The following is a 16,286-nucleotide window of genomic DNA, read 5'->3' as shown; positions in this document are numbered from 1 at the left end:
CGGTGGCAGCGGAGTGGGCGCTCGGAGCGGGTGTCGGGTCTCCGCTACTGGACTCTTTCAGATGAAGTAGGCGGCTCTTGAGAGGCTCTCGGGCTAGAAACTGGTTCGTGGTGTTGACTCAACGTACTTGATTGGACCAAGTGGACTGTCCTTTTTGCCTCGTTCTGTAAATCGTCTGCAGCTGAGTTTAGTGACAGTCACTAGAAGTAAGCCCCCTCTGAGGGATCTTTTCGGCCCCCTTAGGTGGAACTCCAGAGCTATTCAGAAGTTCTTGGAGAGAGTTTAGACTTACCGAGGAGCAGCCGCGTTTCCAGACGGCTGTTTTGAAGGAGTTGGTTGAGAGTTGGTTGAGCACCTTTCAAAGGAAGGTGTGTATAGTCAGGCTGCCTGCCTCGCAGTGCCTAGCCGAGGGTCACCCACTCTGGGCTTAGCTCTTCTCCTTCCTGAAAAGAACTTGGCTTAGATGAGCTCTCTGGTCCATCCTGGCACTCACATTCTATGATTCTGTAAAAGGAACCTTGGCACTTGTTCGTGTGAACTTTTTAAAAAGGCAAGGAACAGCAGTTTTAGTGACTGACAACTTGTAGTAAAAATTCCATTGGAGCGATGTTGCTTCTGTCCCAGTGCGATTGGAACTCTTTTCTAGCTCTGGCTTCGGGACTGTTCAGTCTAGCTGTGAGTTATCGTCTGTTAAAAACAAAAACATCTAGGTTGGGGGTGGGGAGGGAGGGATGGACATGTACACTCTGCTCTGTGGATAACCAGCAAGGACCTGATATGTAGCGCATGAAACTATTCAGTGTTGTGGGGGGCCTAAATGGGAGGGGAGTTTGGGGGAGAACGGATACACGTATAGATACGACCGAGTCCCTCTCACCTGAAACTTACAGCGTTGCTAATCGGCTATACCCCAATACAAAATAAAAAGTTAAAAAAAAAATCTGGAAAATAACTTGTAATGAAACTTCACTGGCCTTTTATTATAAGTGTTATGAGGTAATTCCTGGCAAGAAAATGCTGTCACTTAGGAAAAGCTTCCTTGCTCTGCCTGTTATCATGCTTTCAATAACGTCCTGAAACCTTGTGACGTAGTGGTATCAAATACCTTCATTTTAATCTTCAAAATGCCACTTATTTGCTGGATAACTATTAGGTGATTTAATTTGTTTATGTAAATCTTGGCTTAAAGCATCCTTTTGGTATATTAATGGATGATATTTAATGTTCTTTAACCTTGTAAATCAGTAGCACAGTGATATATGTACCTTTTCATGACGTGGATTAGAAAATTACATAAAAAGTAATAGAAAATCTAGACAAGGTGAATTGGTGAGTTCATTTTCTCATAGAACCTAATTCTTCATTGTTTTCTTGTTCTTTGTGTAGAGTGGAGCAAACAAAAATGTGAGTTAACTTACATCATTGACTTTCACTCAGAGAAGCACAGTCTTACATTGAACCAGAGCAGGAGGTCCATACTTCCTATTTTGTTACTACTATTATTTTTCTATTTTTTGACTGCACTGCCTGGCATGTGGGATCTTAGTTCCTTCACCAGGCATGGAACCTGGGCCCCCTGCAGTGGATGTGCAGTGTTAACCACTGGACCACTAGGGAAGTCCCAGTAGCTCCATAGTTTCTAAGTAAACTATAATCAGAAACAATGATAGCAGATTTGTGATAATGAAGGGTTTACACCAAATGGGTCTTTACTGGTTCTCTGTTGAATTTGTTGAATTATGGTGTAATCTTTTTGTGTGTCATTAGAAATTACTAAGTTTAAAAAAAATGTGGGGTATGGAGTGTGCCTTTATTCTCTTGGAATGTATTTAAATTGAATTTCTGACAGTGGTGAAATAGAGGTTTGTAGCACATCATTTCATTATTGCACCATGCTGTCTTTTTAACTCTGGTATTGACATGTTCTGAAAGTAGTTGTATATTTTTCACAGTGTGATACCTTGTGTGGTGTTTGTCTGGCATATACAATATTATTTACCTGATACTACTGAACTGAGTGTTAGACTTCTTGCCAATTGAATGATGAGGGTTCAAGAATGAATGGGAGTTCTCAGTCTGATGGGCAGCTCTTTTAAGTTGTGTGTGTTGAGATAGAACATTCACTCTTCCCAAGTGTGCAGTTTGATGAGTTTTGACAAATGTATAGTTATGTAATCAGTGTCACGGTTAGAGAACGTTGCCATTGCCCGAAAAGGTGCCCTGTGTTTCTTTACAATTCCCTTTCCCTTCCCCCAGCCGTTGGCAACTATGGATCTGTTACCTGTCTCTGTAGTTTCTCCTTTTCTAAAAGTTACTTGAATGGCATCAAAGAGCATATAGTCTTGTGTCTAGCATCTTTAATTTGGCATAACATTTTTGAGATTTATGTGTGTGTGTGTGTGTATCAGTAGTTCATTGCTTTTTATTGCTGAGTAGTAAGTAGTTCATTGTTTGGGTGTGTAACTTTTTTTTTTTTAATCCGTTCACCAGTTGATGGACAGTTTTGGCTGATATGACAATTAGCTTTGTCTTTATATTTTGTAAAAAGATTCCATTTTTGCTTACCCCAGGAATCTTATTTAAATTTTAAATAATTATATATAAATTGTGTAAAGAATGTTGCTTATAGGTCAAGAATAATAAAAGGCAGATAATTTGCAAAAAGAAAATTCTCTTCATGCTGGTACACGACTCTATTTTCATTTATTTGATTTCCAGATTTGAATATCCACCTTTAGCTGATAGACTGTTACCTTTTAAAACTTAAAAGGATAAAACAAACAAACAAAAAACTCAAAAGGACTAGTCAAACAGTTGGACCTAATGAAGATGTTGAGGCTCAAAAAGGTGACAGGACCTGCTTGCAACTATTGACTTTAGCAGCAGAGCATCTACTAGGCCTCAGATCTCCATCCCAGCCCTCTCTGCTTTTTTGTGTATCAGGCTGTTTCTCTAAATTTTATGTAGTAATTATTCAGCTAGGGAGATGCAGTTGTACCAATACATAGAGTATAATTAAAAGTAGACTTTAAAAAATATTTTTCTATGGAAAGCAAATAGAATTTAATAGGTATTTATCAGTGGTTCTCAAGTGGGGACAAGTTTGACCCCCAGTGGACATTGGACAGTGTTGGTTTTGGTTGTCACAGGGAAGAGGGTTGCTCCTGACCAGGAATGCACCTAAGCATTTTACAATACATAGCACAGTGCCCCCTACCCCCTCAACAAAGAAATAGCCAAAATGGCAATAGAGCCAGAGTTCTCAACCCTGGTATATAGTTAGCCCCCCCATTCCTATGTACTCAGCAGCTCAGTGACCAGACTAATTTTATATGTTCTGTCCCTAAGAATCAAGCTCAGAACATATCATTTCATTTCTAAAGCTTTTAGAAGAGATAAAGCTTCTTTAAAAATGTAATCTTAATCCTCTGTCATAATTTTTTAATATCAAATATCTAGTTAGCAGTGTTCAAGTTTCCTCAGTTGTCTTTTTTTTTTTAAACAGTTTGTTTAAATTAGAATCTATATTGGGTCCACATATTATAGATGGCTAATATGTGAAACAAGATGCTTTTTTTTAAAGGCAGCAAAAAGTTTGCATTTTAGTTTATGTTCCACAGTTGACTTGCATAGAGGTCATGAACAAATTGTGTACTGGTAAATTTGAAATGTATTTTCCACTTACATTTCAAAGCATATGACACTTCGTAAGCAAGCCTGGGTTACTTGCCAGAGTACCAGAGGCCCTGGAGTACTTTGCCAGTTAAACAGCTCCGGGTGTGTGCACGTTGTGTCCTGACTTAGTGCATTATTTGTTAATGCAAACAGTCATCAGAATTTCTTATCTCTGTGAAATAATAAACTGATGTTGTTATTGTCTAGCTAGCCACCTGCTGTTTGACTATTACCTGCTCAGACCTGAGTGCCTACTTTGTGTGTGGCACTGCTCTAGGCTCCATGGAGGATTTACCCAGGAACTATTATCACTCCTCTGCCTTTGGGCTCCCAGTCCCTGCAGAACACAGCACCCCGAGCTCTGTGAAACTAGCCTGCTAACTCTCAAACTGGAGCACACACCGCCTGGAGAGCTTATGGAAGCTCTGATGGCTGGGCTTCACCCCCAGACCTTGATTCTAGCTTTGGGGTCCTAGAGTTTGCATTTCTAACAAGTTCTACCAGATGATGTTAATGCTTCAGATCTAGGGATCACACTTTAAAGAATTGCTGTGTTAGTATTCAGTGAAGGCTTGCTGACTAAATTATGTTCCTTTAGATTGTATTGTGACTAAAGAAGAGATTTCGGTGGTTTCAATAACATTTTCAGGTTCCTTGAGTTTTAAAATCGGTTCTTTGTTGAAAGTGAGGTTATCGAGAATAAAAATAGTTACTGGTTGTTGGTTACTATGTGTCAGGCAACAGTACTAAGTACTTTATATAGTATTTAATTTAAAACATGTAGTGTGGTTTCATTTAATCTGCTTAACTTCTAAGCACAACTGTCTTTTGAATCAAGCTGTTTGGGCCTTAAAAAAAAAGGTTGCTTTCTGAAGAATTAATATTTTTTATTGGGTCAAAGTGTTTGGGAAAAGATCTTATTCAATTTGAGAGTTGTTTTCATTTCTTTTTTTATGTAAATTAGGTGAAGGTGGAAATTTTCAATGAGTAGAATATTTTTCGTTTAGATCGTGTGTGTGTGTATGTGTGTGTGTGTGTGTGTGTGTGTGTGTATGTATGTGTATGTAGGCTTGGTTGTGTCTGACTGCTTTGCAACCCCATGGGCGTGGAGTCTTCCAGGCTCCTCTGTGGAATTCTCCAGGCAAGAACACTGGAGTGGGTTGCCATTTCCTACTCCAGGGGCTCTTCCTGACCCAGGGATAGAACCCCCATCTCCTGTGTCTCCTGCAGTGGCAGGTGGGTTCTTTACCACTGCTCCATCTGGGACGCCCCTTTGATTGTGTAGTGCATGATTGTTTGTATTGTAATTAGTTTTAAGAGATTCATACACAGTTTAATGTGAATTAATAGTACGTGTTACCTTTAATTTCAAAGAGGATTGCTCTGGATTCTAAAACATGGATAGATATTATCCCTGGAATTTGTTTTCAAGCTGAAAGTAAGAGTCAAGGAGTATAGCTATTTCTGATCACCACTGGGAAGATAAAAGTATAAATTCACTTGTCTCCCATCCATTTTAAACTTTCAAAATAATGAAAAAACAGATCTCTTCCTTGGGAATCTCCCAACTTTAGTGTTGTCTTACACAGGAATTTAAAGAATGTGCTTGGAATTGGTCTACAAGTAGTCACAAAGGGTCTGTGCTGACCCACACGCACCTGCCTGTACAGTCATTGAGAGGGCAGCTGGCGGCACTGGAAGAAAATGACTTTTGAGGCGAGTCTAACTTTTTCTTCAAACTAGATTCTTTAGCACTGCCCTTAGGTCACCTGAGCTGCTTGGCGATGGTTGGTTAGTCTTACACAGTGTTGTGTAGACTAGATAAGGCATTGTTTCTACCTTATTGTATCTGGGTTACCTGGGGTCTTGGTGTTCACAGCTGAAGCTTGAACAAAGCTTAAGATGTTTTGTTTGTATTTCTCACTAATAGGCAGTTGCTTGGGAGTGGAGGTTAAATATTGTGGGACTTGTATTGTTCATTCGCCTAGTCATGTCTTTGAGTCTTTGTGACTCCATGGTCTGAGCACACCAGGCCTCCCTATCCCTCACCATCTCCCAGAGTTTGCCCAAGTTCATGTTCGTTGTATTGGTGAAGCCATCCAGCCTTCTTATCCTTTGACGCCCTCTTCTCCTTCTGCCCTCAATTTTCCCCAGCATCAGGGACTTTTCCAGTGAGTCGTCTATTTACATAAGATGACAAAAATACTGGAGCTTCAGGTTCAGCATTAGTCCTTCCAGTGAATATTTAGGGTTGATCTCACTTAAGATTGACTGGTTTGATATTCTTGCTGCCCAAGGGACTTTCAGGAGTCTTCTCCAGCACCACAGTTTAAAGGCATCCATTCTTTGGCGTTCTGCCTTCTTTATGATCCAGCTTTCACAACTGCACGTGACCATTAGGACATTTTATATGAAAATCTATTTTGGGAGAGTTTCATATGAAGTTTGAGTAAGCTGAACTCAAGGGTCTTATTCTAGAATTTTATATAGCCCCATTCTTTTTATAGTCAGTACCTTTATGACTTCACTGACCACAGTAGCAGATTAAAATGAGAATCCCAGAGAGGAGTACACGTAGAACAATTTCCTAACATAGCCTTCTGCCCTTTGCATTCTTTGTCCGGAAGCATAATTTAAGCTGGGCAGGCAACTTTTATTGTTGAAGGCACATGAGGTGTTTTTGGTGGCACTCCGTTCACATTCTGTCTCTACCTCTTTCCGTGTCTTCCTTCCTTTGCGTAGCCCTTGCCTGTCCCAGACTTGCCTTGGTATTCATAGGCATGTGTTAGCTTCACTAGTAGAACTAGTAGGACTAAAGGAACTTCATACTTTTTTTCTTAAAAGAAGGTTGCCTTCTAGACATTAAAGATTTTCAGTGATAAAGAACCTTCGACATACCATGGTCATGTATTCTAGTTTCTTTTTCTGTTTCTGTTAGGTCAGGTGCTTAACATTTATTTCCTGCTTATTATATAGTTATCCTACTTATTATTCCTGTGGAACTGGCCACTCCACAACTTAGTAGTATAAAACAACTGTTTCATTATACTCACAGATTTTGTGTGAGTAGTGTAATTCAAACGGGAATGACTTATATCTGGGACTTCACTTGGGATATCATGAAAGGCTTGGGGATTTGAACAGCTGGGTTGAAAGATGCATATCCTAAGTGAAAGTGAAAGTCGCTCAGTTGTGTCTGACTCTTTGCGACCCCGTGGACTATATACAGTCCATGGAATTCTCCAGGCCAGAATGCTGGAGTGGGTAGCTCTTCTCTTCTCCAGGAGAATCTTCCCAACCCAGGGATCAAACCCAGGTCTCCTGCATTGCAGGCAGATTTTTTACCAGCTGAGGCACCTAAGACCACTTCTTAATCTGGCACATTGACAGGTATTGTCAAAAGGCTGCTGGGGCTCTTGGTCAGAGCCACTATGTGGGCCTCTCCAGCCTGGAGACCTCAGTGTGATCAGACACAAGGTGGCTTGATATTTTAGCAAACAAGACAGAGCTGCTTGCCTTTTATGGCCTATCCTCAGAGGTCACATAGTATCAGTTCTTAGAATGCTAAAGCAGTCATGGGCACCCAGATTCAAGTGGAAGAGACATAGCCCTTGTAATGGGAGTCAGAGACTTCGGGGTCTTGTTTTCCAGCCACTGTAATAGTAACTCTTCGAGTTTATAATCTGACCTAGCATTTTTTGTGTGACCTTGGACAAGTTATTTAACTTCTTCATGTCTCATCTATAGAATGGGATTGGTGGTAGTAATCACCTCATGGGGCTGTTAGAATACCTTCCATGCCGTGCCTCCCTTACCTCTCTGTTCTCATCTCTTGCCTTGCTGTTCTTTGAATACACCAGGGACACTCCAGCCTCAGTGCCTTGGCGTTGGCTCTTCTCTTTGTCCGAACACTTTTGTTCCAGGTACCCACATGGCTAATTCTCTCACCTTCTCCTCTTTTCAGGCATCACCTCAGTGAGGCTTGCTCTAACCATTGATGTCCCTCCCAACCTGCCTAACCCTGATCTAGTTTTTTTTCTTAATCCCCATTGTGTTGTTACCTTTAACATAGTATATAGTTTATATATTTCTTAGGTTTATTGTGTTTTGTCGATCTCCTGTGGCTACTGAATACTCCATGAGAGCAGGAATATTTGTTTTGTTTATTGATACTATTTCAAATACCTAGACAATGCTGGTCATTTATTACAGGTGATCTGTAAATAAATATTGGTTGAATTAGTGATTAAATGGGACAGTATGGGTAAAGCATTTAGAATGGTGCCTGGCACATCATAAGTAATAGATAAATGCTAGCCATCATTAATGCTTGTTACTTGGTCTTTTCATCTCATCTCTGTGTTGTCATTTCTTTCATCTCTCATGTCCTGTGTCTTCAGCCTCTTCTTTCTGTAGTTCCAATGAATTCATCTTCTTTCTCCTTTTTTAAAACCTCAGATAGCTTTCTTTTTTTTTTTTCAGATAGCTTTCTTAAAGGGAGGCTTAATGGAAAGAGTCTGGGCTTGGAAGTCAGAGGTAAAGATGGGAGCCTAAGACTGTGGTTGAGGGAGAGATTCTGAAGACACTTCTGGTGTAGAGTGGACCAGATGTGGAGCCCAAAAGAAGGAGCAGCAAAACATGAGAGAAATTCAGATTTGGAGTTAGAGGCTTGCATTTGAACCTGGTCTTCCAATACTAATACAAGTATTTGACCATGGGCAAGTTAATTACTTGTCTGTGCCTCATTTAAAATTTTTTAATATAATTAAAAACTTATTGATATAATTGACGTGTAGCATCATATTAGTTTCAGGTGTACAACATAATGATTTTATATTTGTATATGTTGTGAAATGATCACCACAATGAGTCTAGTTAATATTCATCACCACATATAATTAAGGTTTTTTTTCTGTTCACGAGAATTTTAAAATCTACTCTCTTAGCTGCTTTCAAATATATAATTTAGTGTTATGTGTTCAATATTATATAATCAGCATGCTACACATTACATCTTTTTATCTAACAGAAGAGAGTAACATCTATTCAGGGTTGTTGTGACTGAGGAAACTGACACCAAGAAGAGCTTGGCCGGGTCTGCTCCACGTGACGAGGGTTCTGCATGTACATGTCAAATTCCCTCTTCAGGTAGCTTTTGTAGTGTGATTCTAGAAAACTGGGTAATCTAAAGTCTGGTTTATTATTCAAATACTGACCCACGCTTTGTTTTTTCTAACTGTTTGCCTGTTCTCCTTGACTGTTCACCTAGCAGTTTCACACCTGCTGGTTGCCAGGTCCTGTGTTGTAAGAATACAGAGAGAATTCTTACCATCAAGGAGCTCTTAGTCAAGTACTTCAGTGCAGAAATTAACTAAAGCAAGGGGATGCAAGACAGAAGTGCCAGCCTAGTCAAGAACAGAAAGAGAAGAAATTTCCAGCAGTCACGATGTCAAGGAATTAAGCCAATTTTTTTTTTTCAGTGTTAGAGGTGTGTGAAAGAATTGTGAGAGGTGAAATTGGCTGGACCTTCAGGTTAAGGGATGTCTCTCCCGGCACCTCCAAGCTTTTTAAGCTTTCCTTGTGCTCATGTCTGGCTTGAAATGGCCTTCATCTTCCTTTAAAACTCTGCTACTTGTCTTTCAAAGACTCCATCCCCTTTTTTTTCCTTCATCTTGGACACCTGTTTTTCCTTCATCTTGCCCGAATGTGGTCATGTTGTCTGAGTGCTTAGAGCTGCATTGTCCAGCACAGTAGCTACCAGCTATGTGTGGCTACTGAGTCCTTGACATGTGACTGGTCTGAGTTAAGATGTCTTGTGAATATAAAGTATATTCCAGATTTTAAAGACAATATGAAAAAAGGAATATAGAATCTTACTTTTTTATATTAGGTGTTGAAATATTTGGGAATATATTTTTAAAAATAAATTAAAAATTGAATAAAATTAACCTATTGCTTTAATAGCAAGATGAAAACACATTTCTCACAAACCTGTTGGGTGGTACTTAGAGTATTCGCACTTTGATTTTCTCATGGGGCAGGGATTGCCCCTCGTTTCAGTAACTGTTCTCCGTTAGCTCCTCAGCTAAACTGTGTGCATATGTTCTATTTGTTTTATTCCGCTGTAGAGCCTGTTATTTAATGAGTACTGGTCCATGGGGTCACTAAGAGTCAGACACGACTAAGCAACTTCACTTTCATGTATTGGAGAGGGAAATGGCAACCCACTCCAGTGTTCTTGCCTGGAGAATCCCAGGGACGGGGGAGCCTGGTGGGCTGCCGTCTGTGGGGTCGCACCGAGTCGGACACGACTGAAGTGACTTAGACTAGACTAGACCAGCATATAATTAACTGGTCAGAAGCTACTGAGTCAGTTTTCTTTAGCTGCAGTTTGTGCTTTATTCTTCTGAGGGTAAATCAAGTAAATTATTTTTCAGTATGTTTCATTATTACGATGCTTCATCTGCTATACCAGTAATCAGTTCAGTTGAGTCACTCAGTCGTTGTGTTCAACTCTGCGACCCCATGAACTGCAGCACGCCAGGCTTCCCTGTCCATCACCAACTCCTGGAGCTTGCTCAGACTCATGTCCATCGAGTCGGTGATCCCATCCAACCATCTCATCCTCTTGTCGTCTCCTTCTCCTCTTGCCTTTAATCTTTCCCAGCACCAGGGTCTTTTCAAATGAGTCAGTTCTTCACAACAGATGGCCAGAATATTGGAGTTTCAGCATCAGTCCTTCCAATGAATATTCAGGACTGATTTCCTTGAGGATTGACTGGTTTGATCTCCTTGTAGTCCAAGGGAGTCTCCAGAGTCTTCTCCAACACCACAGTTCAAAAGCATCAATTCTTCGGTGCTCAGCTTTCTTTATGGTCCAGCTCTTACATCCATACTTGACTACTGAAAAAACCATAGCTTTGACTAGACAGACCTTTGTTGGCAAAGTAATGTCTCTGCTTTTTAATATGCTTTCTAGGTTTGTCATAGCTTTTCTTCCCAGGAGCAAGTGTCTTTAATTTCAAGGCTGCAGTCACCATCTGCAGTGATTTTGGAGCCCAAGAAAATAAAGTCTTTGTCGCTGTTTCCATTGTTTCCCCATCTATTTGCCTTGAAGTGATGGGACTGGATGCCATGATCTTTGTATTTGAATGTTGAGTTTTCACCCAGCTTTTTCACTCTCCTCTTTCACTTTCATCCAGAGGCTCTTCGGTTCCTCTTCGCTTTCTGCTGTAAGGGTGGTGTCATCTGCGTATTTGAGGTTATTGATATTTCTCCCAGCAATCTTGATTCCAGCTTGTGCTGCATCCAGTCCTGCATTTCCATCATGTACTCTGCATAGAATTTAAATAAGCAGGGTGACGGCGTACAGCCTTGCTGAACTCCTTTCCCAATTTGGAACGAGTCCGTTGTTCCATGTCTGGTTCTAACTGTTGCTTCTTGACCTGCATACAGATTTCTCAGGAGTCAGGTCAGGTGGTCTGGTATTCCCATCTCTTTCAGAATTTTCTACAGTTTGTTGTGATCCACGCAGTCAAAGGCTTTGGCATAGTCAATAAAGCAGAAATATATGTCTTTCTGGAACTCCCTTGCTTTTTCCATGATCCAGCAGATGTTGGCAGTTTGATCTCTGGTTCCTCTGCTGTTTCTAAATCCACCTTGAACATCTGGAACTTCTTGGTTCATGTACTGTTGAAAGCCTCACTTGGAGAATTTTGAGCATTACTTTGCTAGCGTGTAAGATGAGTGCAATTGTGCGGTAGTTTGAGCATTCTTTGGCATTGCCTTTCTTTAGGATTGGAATGAAAACTGACCTTTTCCAGTCCTGTGGCCACTGCTGAGTTTTCCAAATTTGTTGGCATATTGAGTATCATCTTTTAGGATTTGAAATAGCTCAGCTGGAATTGTATCACCTCCACTGGCTTTGTTCGCAGTGATGCTTCCTAAGGCCTGCTTGACTTCAGACTCCAGGATGTCTGGCTCTAGGTGAGTGATCACACCATCGTGGTTATCTGGGTCATTTAAGATCTTTTTTGTGTAGTTCTTCTGTGTATTCGTGCCACCTTTTTTAAAAAATATCTTCTGCCTCTGTTAGGTCCTAATACCGATAATAAGCGTTTTGTTACAAATGAAACCAAGTTGGCTGAATTTCTGCAAATGAACAATAATAGTTCCCCTTCCCTATTATTCATATTCTTGGAAAAATTTTCATAAACTCAGCTGCAGAAGTCACATCTTGATGAGTGTGAGGCCGTTCTTTTTATTCCTGTTAATCCCTATATATCATGTCCCTTATCTTTCCAAGATGTTAGTGTTCTCATATGTGTTCTTAAACGTGTGTGTTTTGTGCTTTGTGTAAATAGTTCAGTCTCATCTATGCATCAAACCTGTTGCCTCTAATTGTAGAAGAGCACTTCTGTGGTATGAGTCTGCCACATTTTACCTGCGTGCCAGGGGTAGACTGTCTGCTGCATACACGCATGCACACACAGTGCAACAATGAATATCTTCATACATGTCTCCTTGTGGAGCTGTGTAAGAAAGTCTTGCAGATGTGCAGCTAGGAGTGGATTTCCGGGGTCACAGGAAATGTCACGTACTTCCAGGTTGCTCTTCTGGGTGGCTCTATCAGCCCATACTCCCACTAGTAGTGCACAGGGGTTTTTGTAACACTGGTTCCTCCATCATTAGAATTCTCCAGTTTTCTAATTTTTTTTTTTTTTGCCAGCCCTAGGTATAATGTGATACTTCATTGTTAACTTGTGTTTCTTCCTGATTTTTCAGTTCAGTCGCTCAGTCGTGTCTGACTCTTTATGACCCCGTGAATTGCAGCACGCCAGGCCTCCCTGTCCATCACCAACTCCCAGAGTTCACTCAAACTCACGTCCATCAAGTCAGTGATGCCATCCAGCCATCTCATCCTCTGTCATCCCCTTCTCCTCCTGCCCCCAATCCCCCCCAGCATCAGACTCTTTTTCCAGTGAGTGAACTCTTCACATGAGATGACCAAAGTACTGGAGTTTCAGCTTCAGCATCATTCCTTCCAAAGAAATCCCAGGGCTGATCTCCTTTAGAATGGACTGGTTGGATCTCCTTGCAGTCCAAGGGACTCTCAAGAGTCTTCTCCAACACCACAGTTCAAAAGCATCAATTCTTTGGTGCTCAGCTTTCTTCACAGTTCAACTCTCACATCCATACATGACTACTGGAAAAACCATAGCCTTGACTAGACGGACCTTTGTAGTACATCTATATATTTCTTGGCTTTGGGGGCCTTTTATAAATTGCTGTTTTTTCTCTGTCCCTTTTCTACTTGATGATTTTTTTCTTGTTGATTCTTAGATACTCTTTGATTTTCTAGGTATTAATCCAATGTAGGTTTAAGACATTGCACGTATCTTCTATCATCTTCGTAGAAGTCCCTTTGGACAGAAGCTCTTAATTTTGGTGTAACTCAGATGAATGTTTGCCTTAAGTTTGTGCATTTGAGGTTTTGCTTAAATATCTGGCTCACAAGGATATTTTCTTAAATTTCATTTTATATTTCACATGTGGGTTTTTTAGTCCCTTTAGATTAAAAGGGAACGTCCCTTCTGCACAGGGACTTAGATAGGGGTCTAGTTTTATTTTTCTCTGTAGACTGATCCAGTGAATCAGTTTTCCTCCTGCTGTCCACTCAATAGTCCGTCCTTTCCCCAGTGGTTTATAGGATTGCTTTCATTGTATCTTATGGTCCCGTACATTCAGTGGCTTTTATCTTGGTGTTTTGTTGCATTGTCTATTTTACTGTTGTGCCAATACCCTATAGGTTTTCTTTTCTTTAAAAATTAGTATGGCTTTATAGAATATTGTAATCTTTGTATCTTTATATGTATATGCTTATCAAACTTCATGTTAAAATCAATTCAGACTTAAAATTGTGAGATTAGTACAGAGTATGTGTGTACTTTTCACTTAGTCTCCCCTGATGTTGACCACTTAGATACCAGTGAACCAGTGAAGTCGCTCAGTCGTGTCCGACTCTTTGCAGTCCCATGGACTGTAGCCTACCAGGCTCCTCCATCCATGGAATTTTCCAGGCTAGAGTACTGGAGTGGGTTGCCATTTCCTTCTCCAGGGATTGAACCCAGGTCTCCTGCATTCCAGGCAGATGGTTTACCGTCTGAGCCACCAGGGAAGCCCAAACCAAAACTAGAAAATTAACACTGGCCCAATACCGTTAACAAGGGCTGCAGAACTTACTTGAATTGTCACCTGCTTTTCTCCAGGGTTCTTTTCTGTGTTTCAAGATCCAGTCAAAGATCCCACAGTTTAAGTTTGTCTAATGTTTTCTCAGAATTAGATTAAGGTTATATCCTTTTGGCAAGAAAGCCACAGAAAAGATGTTGGGTCGCTCTTAGTACATGCTTTTGAGGGTACAGTGTGATGCGGGTATGTCTTGTTACTGGTTTTAACCTTGATCACTTTTTATTTCTGAGCTTTATTTAACTCTTTTTTAAGGCTAACCTGGTAGCCATGAAATATTTGTCCATGTACACTTTGGAGTAAGTTTGAAATTACTCAAACTACTGGCTGGAAATGTTAATTGAGATTGCCTTGAACTTATAGATAAATTTGGGTAGAATGTATAATATTATCTGTCCAAGAGTGTGGAATTCCCATTTTACAGTATTTAGAGTATCTTTTATGTCTTTTATTGAAAATTTAAGGCTTTGTCCAGGGAGCTCTTGCTTCAGTTAGTCTTCAGTTAATTTCTACCTACTTTTTATTGCTATTATGAAGGTTATTTTTTACTTAAATTTTGTGGTAGGTTACTACTAGTGTAGGGAACTTTTGTTATAGGTTGATCTTGCACCTTGCTAAGCTCTCTCTTGAGTTCCAGTGGTACTTCCAGTTCTTTTGGTTTGCAGGTAGTTTATATCATCTACAAATAATGACATTTTCTCTCTCTTTTTAAGATTCTTATAAGTTTTTCCTAAAAGTATTAGCCATGAGCTCCAGTTTTTTGTTAAATAATGGTAGTGATAATAGGCAGCTTTGTCTTGTTTCTGATTTTAAGAAAATGATTCTAAGTTTCTCTGTTTAGGATTTCCCTGGTGGTCCAATGGTTAAGAATCTGCCTGCCAATGCAGGGAACACGGGTTTGATCCCTGGTCTGGGAAGATTCCACATGCCATGGGGCGGCTAAGCCCATGCACTACAACTGCTGAGCTGTCATGCTGTAGAGTCCGTGCTCTGCAACGAGAGAAGCCACCACAGTGAGAAGAAGCCCACGCACCACAGCTGGAGGGTAGCCCCAGCTCTCTGCAGTTAGAGAAAGCCCATACGCAGCAGTGAAGACCCAGTGCCGCCAAAAAATAAAAATAAAATAAAGTCTCTATTTAGTGTAATATTTGTTAAAGGGTTTTTGGTCTGTGATTTTTGTCAGATTGAGAAAGTTCCATTCTATTCCCAGTTTGCTAAATTTTTAAAAACACAAGTGATTCAGTCCTAACAGGTATGTTTCCTTCAGTGAATGAAATAACTGCTCAGTTGTTTTCAAAAGTAAATTTTGGCTTTGTGAATATCTCTAAAGTATAAAATACTTGTAGAACAGCTTTTTACTGTCATAGTTTGGCTTTGTAGACCCCCCCCACCTTTTGTAAATCCCCCCCCCCCCACTTTTGAAAATCCTGCTCATGTGTTAATGAGGTGGCTTGTTATTTGAAGGATTAGAAAGGATGTGTGGGCACACATTTTATAGACAAGGCCGAGCTCTGTTCAGGAAGAGTTCAGATATGGTATAAAGTTGTTGTTGTAGACATTTAAACCTGATTTCTTAAGTAGGCCTCTCAAATTTCAGGTTGGTGCTTTAGCACATAGATCCAAGGGCAAACCTGGAATCATACAGTTTAAAAAATCATACAGTTAAAAAAATTTTTTTCCGTGTGCATGTGTCTAAGGTATGTTCTCATTTGTGTCACCATAAGCACAATAGTTTATGTTCTGTGGCTCTGTTTCCCTCTAGGTTTTCTTTTTTTTTTATTGGAGTATGGTTGTTTTACAGTGCTGTTAGTTTCTCCTGTACAGCAGAGTGAGCCAGTTAAACCTACATCCGCTCTTAGACCTCATTCCCATGTTGAGCATTACAGAGTTGGGAATAGTTCCCCGTGCTGTACCGTAGGCTGTTCGTTACCTGTTACACTGTGGTTATATGTACATGCCACTCCCAGCCCCCTCGTTTGTCCCCCACCCACTTGCTCCCTCTGGTAACCATGTTCGTTTTCTACATGTGTGACTCTGCTTCTTTTTGGTAAATAGGTTCGTTTTTACCATTTTTTTTAGATTCCACATACAAGTGATAACACATGATGCTTGTCATTCCGTCTGACCTACTTTACTCAGTATGACAATCTCTGAGTCCATCCATGTTGCTGCATATGGCATTGTTTCTTTTTTTTTTTTTTTTAATGGCTGAGTAATACTGCATCATGGGGCTTCCCAGTTGGCGATAAAGAACCAACCTGCCAATGCAGGAGACGCAAGAGACATAGGTTTGATGCCTGAGTTCCATAGGGTAGGAAATGGCAACCTGCTCGGGTATTTTTTTTTCTTTGTATTTTATATTGGTG

General features: G+C 40.4%; 1 protein-coding gene across 1 annotated transcript in view; it reads left to right on the top strand.

Annotated features, from left to right (window-relative positions):
• The window catches only part of MARK3 (MAP/microtubule affinity-regulating kinase 3), a 116,045-nt gene that overhangs the window by 961 nt on the left and 98,798 nt on the right, over positions 1-16,286 (top strand). The window contains exon 2 of the mRNA XM_010851411.1: positions 8,742-8,823. Coding sequence (XP_010849713.1) covers positions 8,742-8,823 — 82 coding nt within the window. The remainder of the gene's footprint in view (positions 1-8,741; positions 8,824-16,286) is intronic.

The sequence above is a fragment of the Bison bison genome, unplaced genomic scaffold, assembly GCF_000754665.1.
Source record: "Bison bison bison isolate TAMUID 2011002044 unplaced genomic scaffold, Bison_UMD1.0 scf7180017864302, whole genome shotgun sequence".
Taxonomy (NCBI): Eukaryota; Metazoa; Chordata; class Mammalia; order Artiodactyla; family Bovidae; genus Bison; species Bison bison.
Note: the sequence above shows the minus strand (reverse complement) of the source record. Positions and strands in the feature narration are given on the sequence as shown.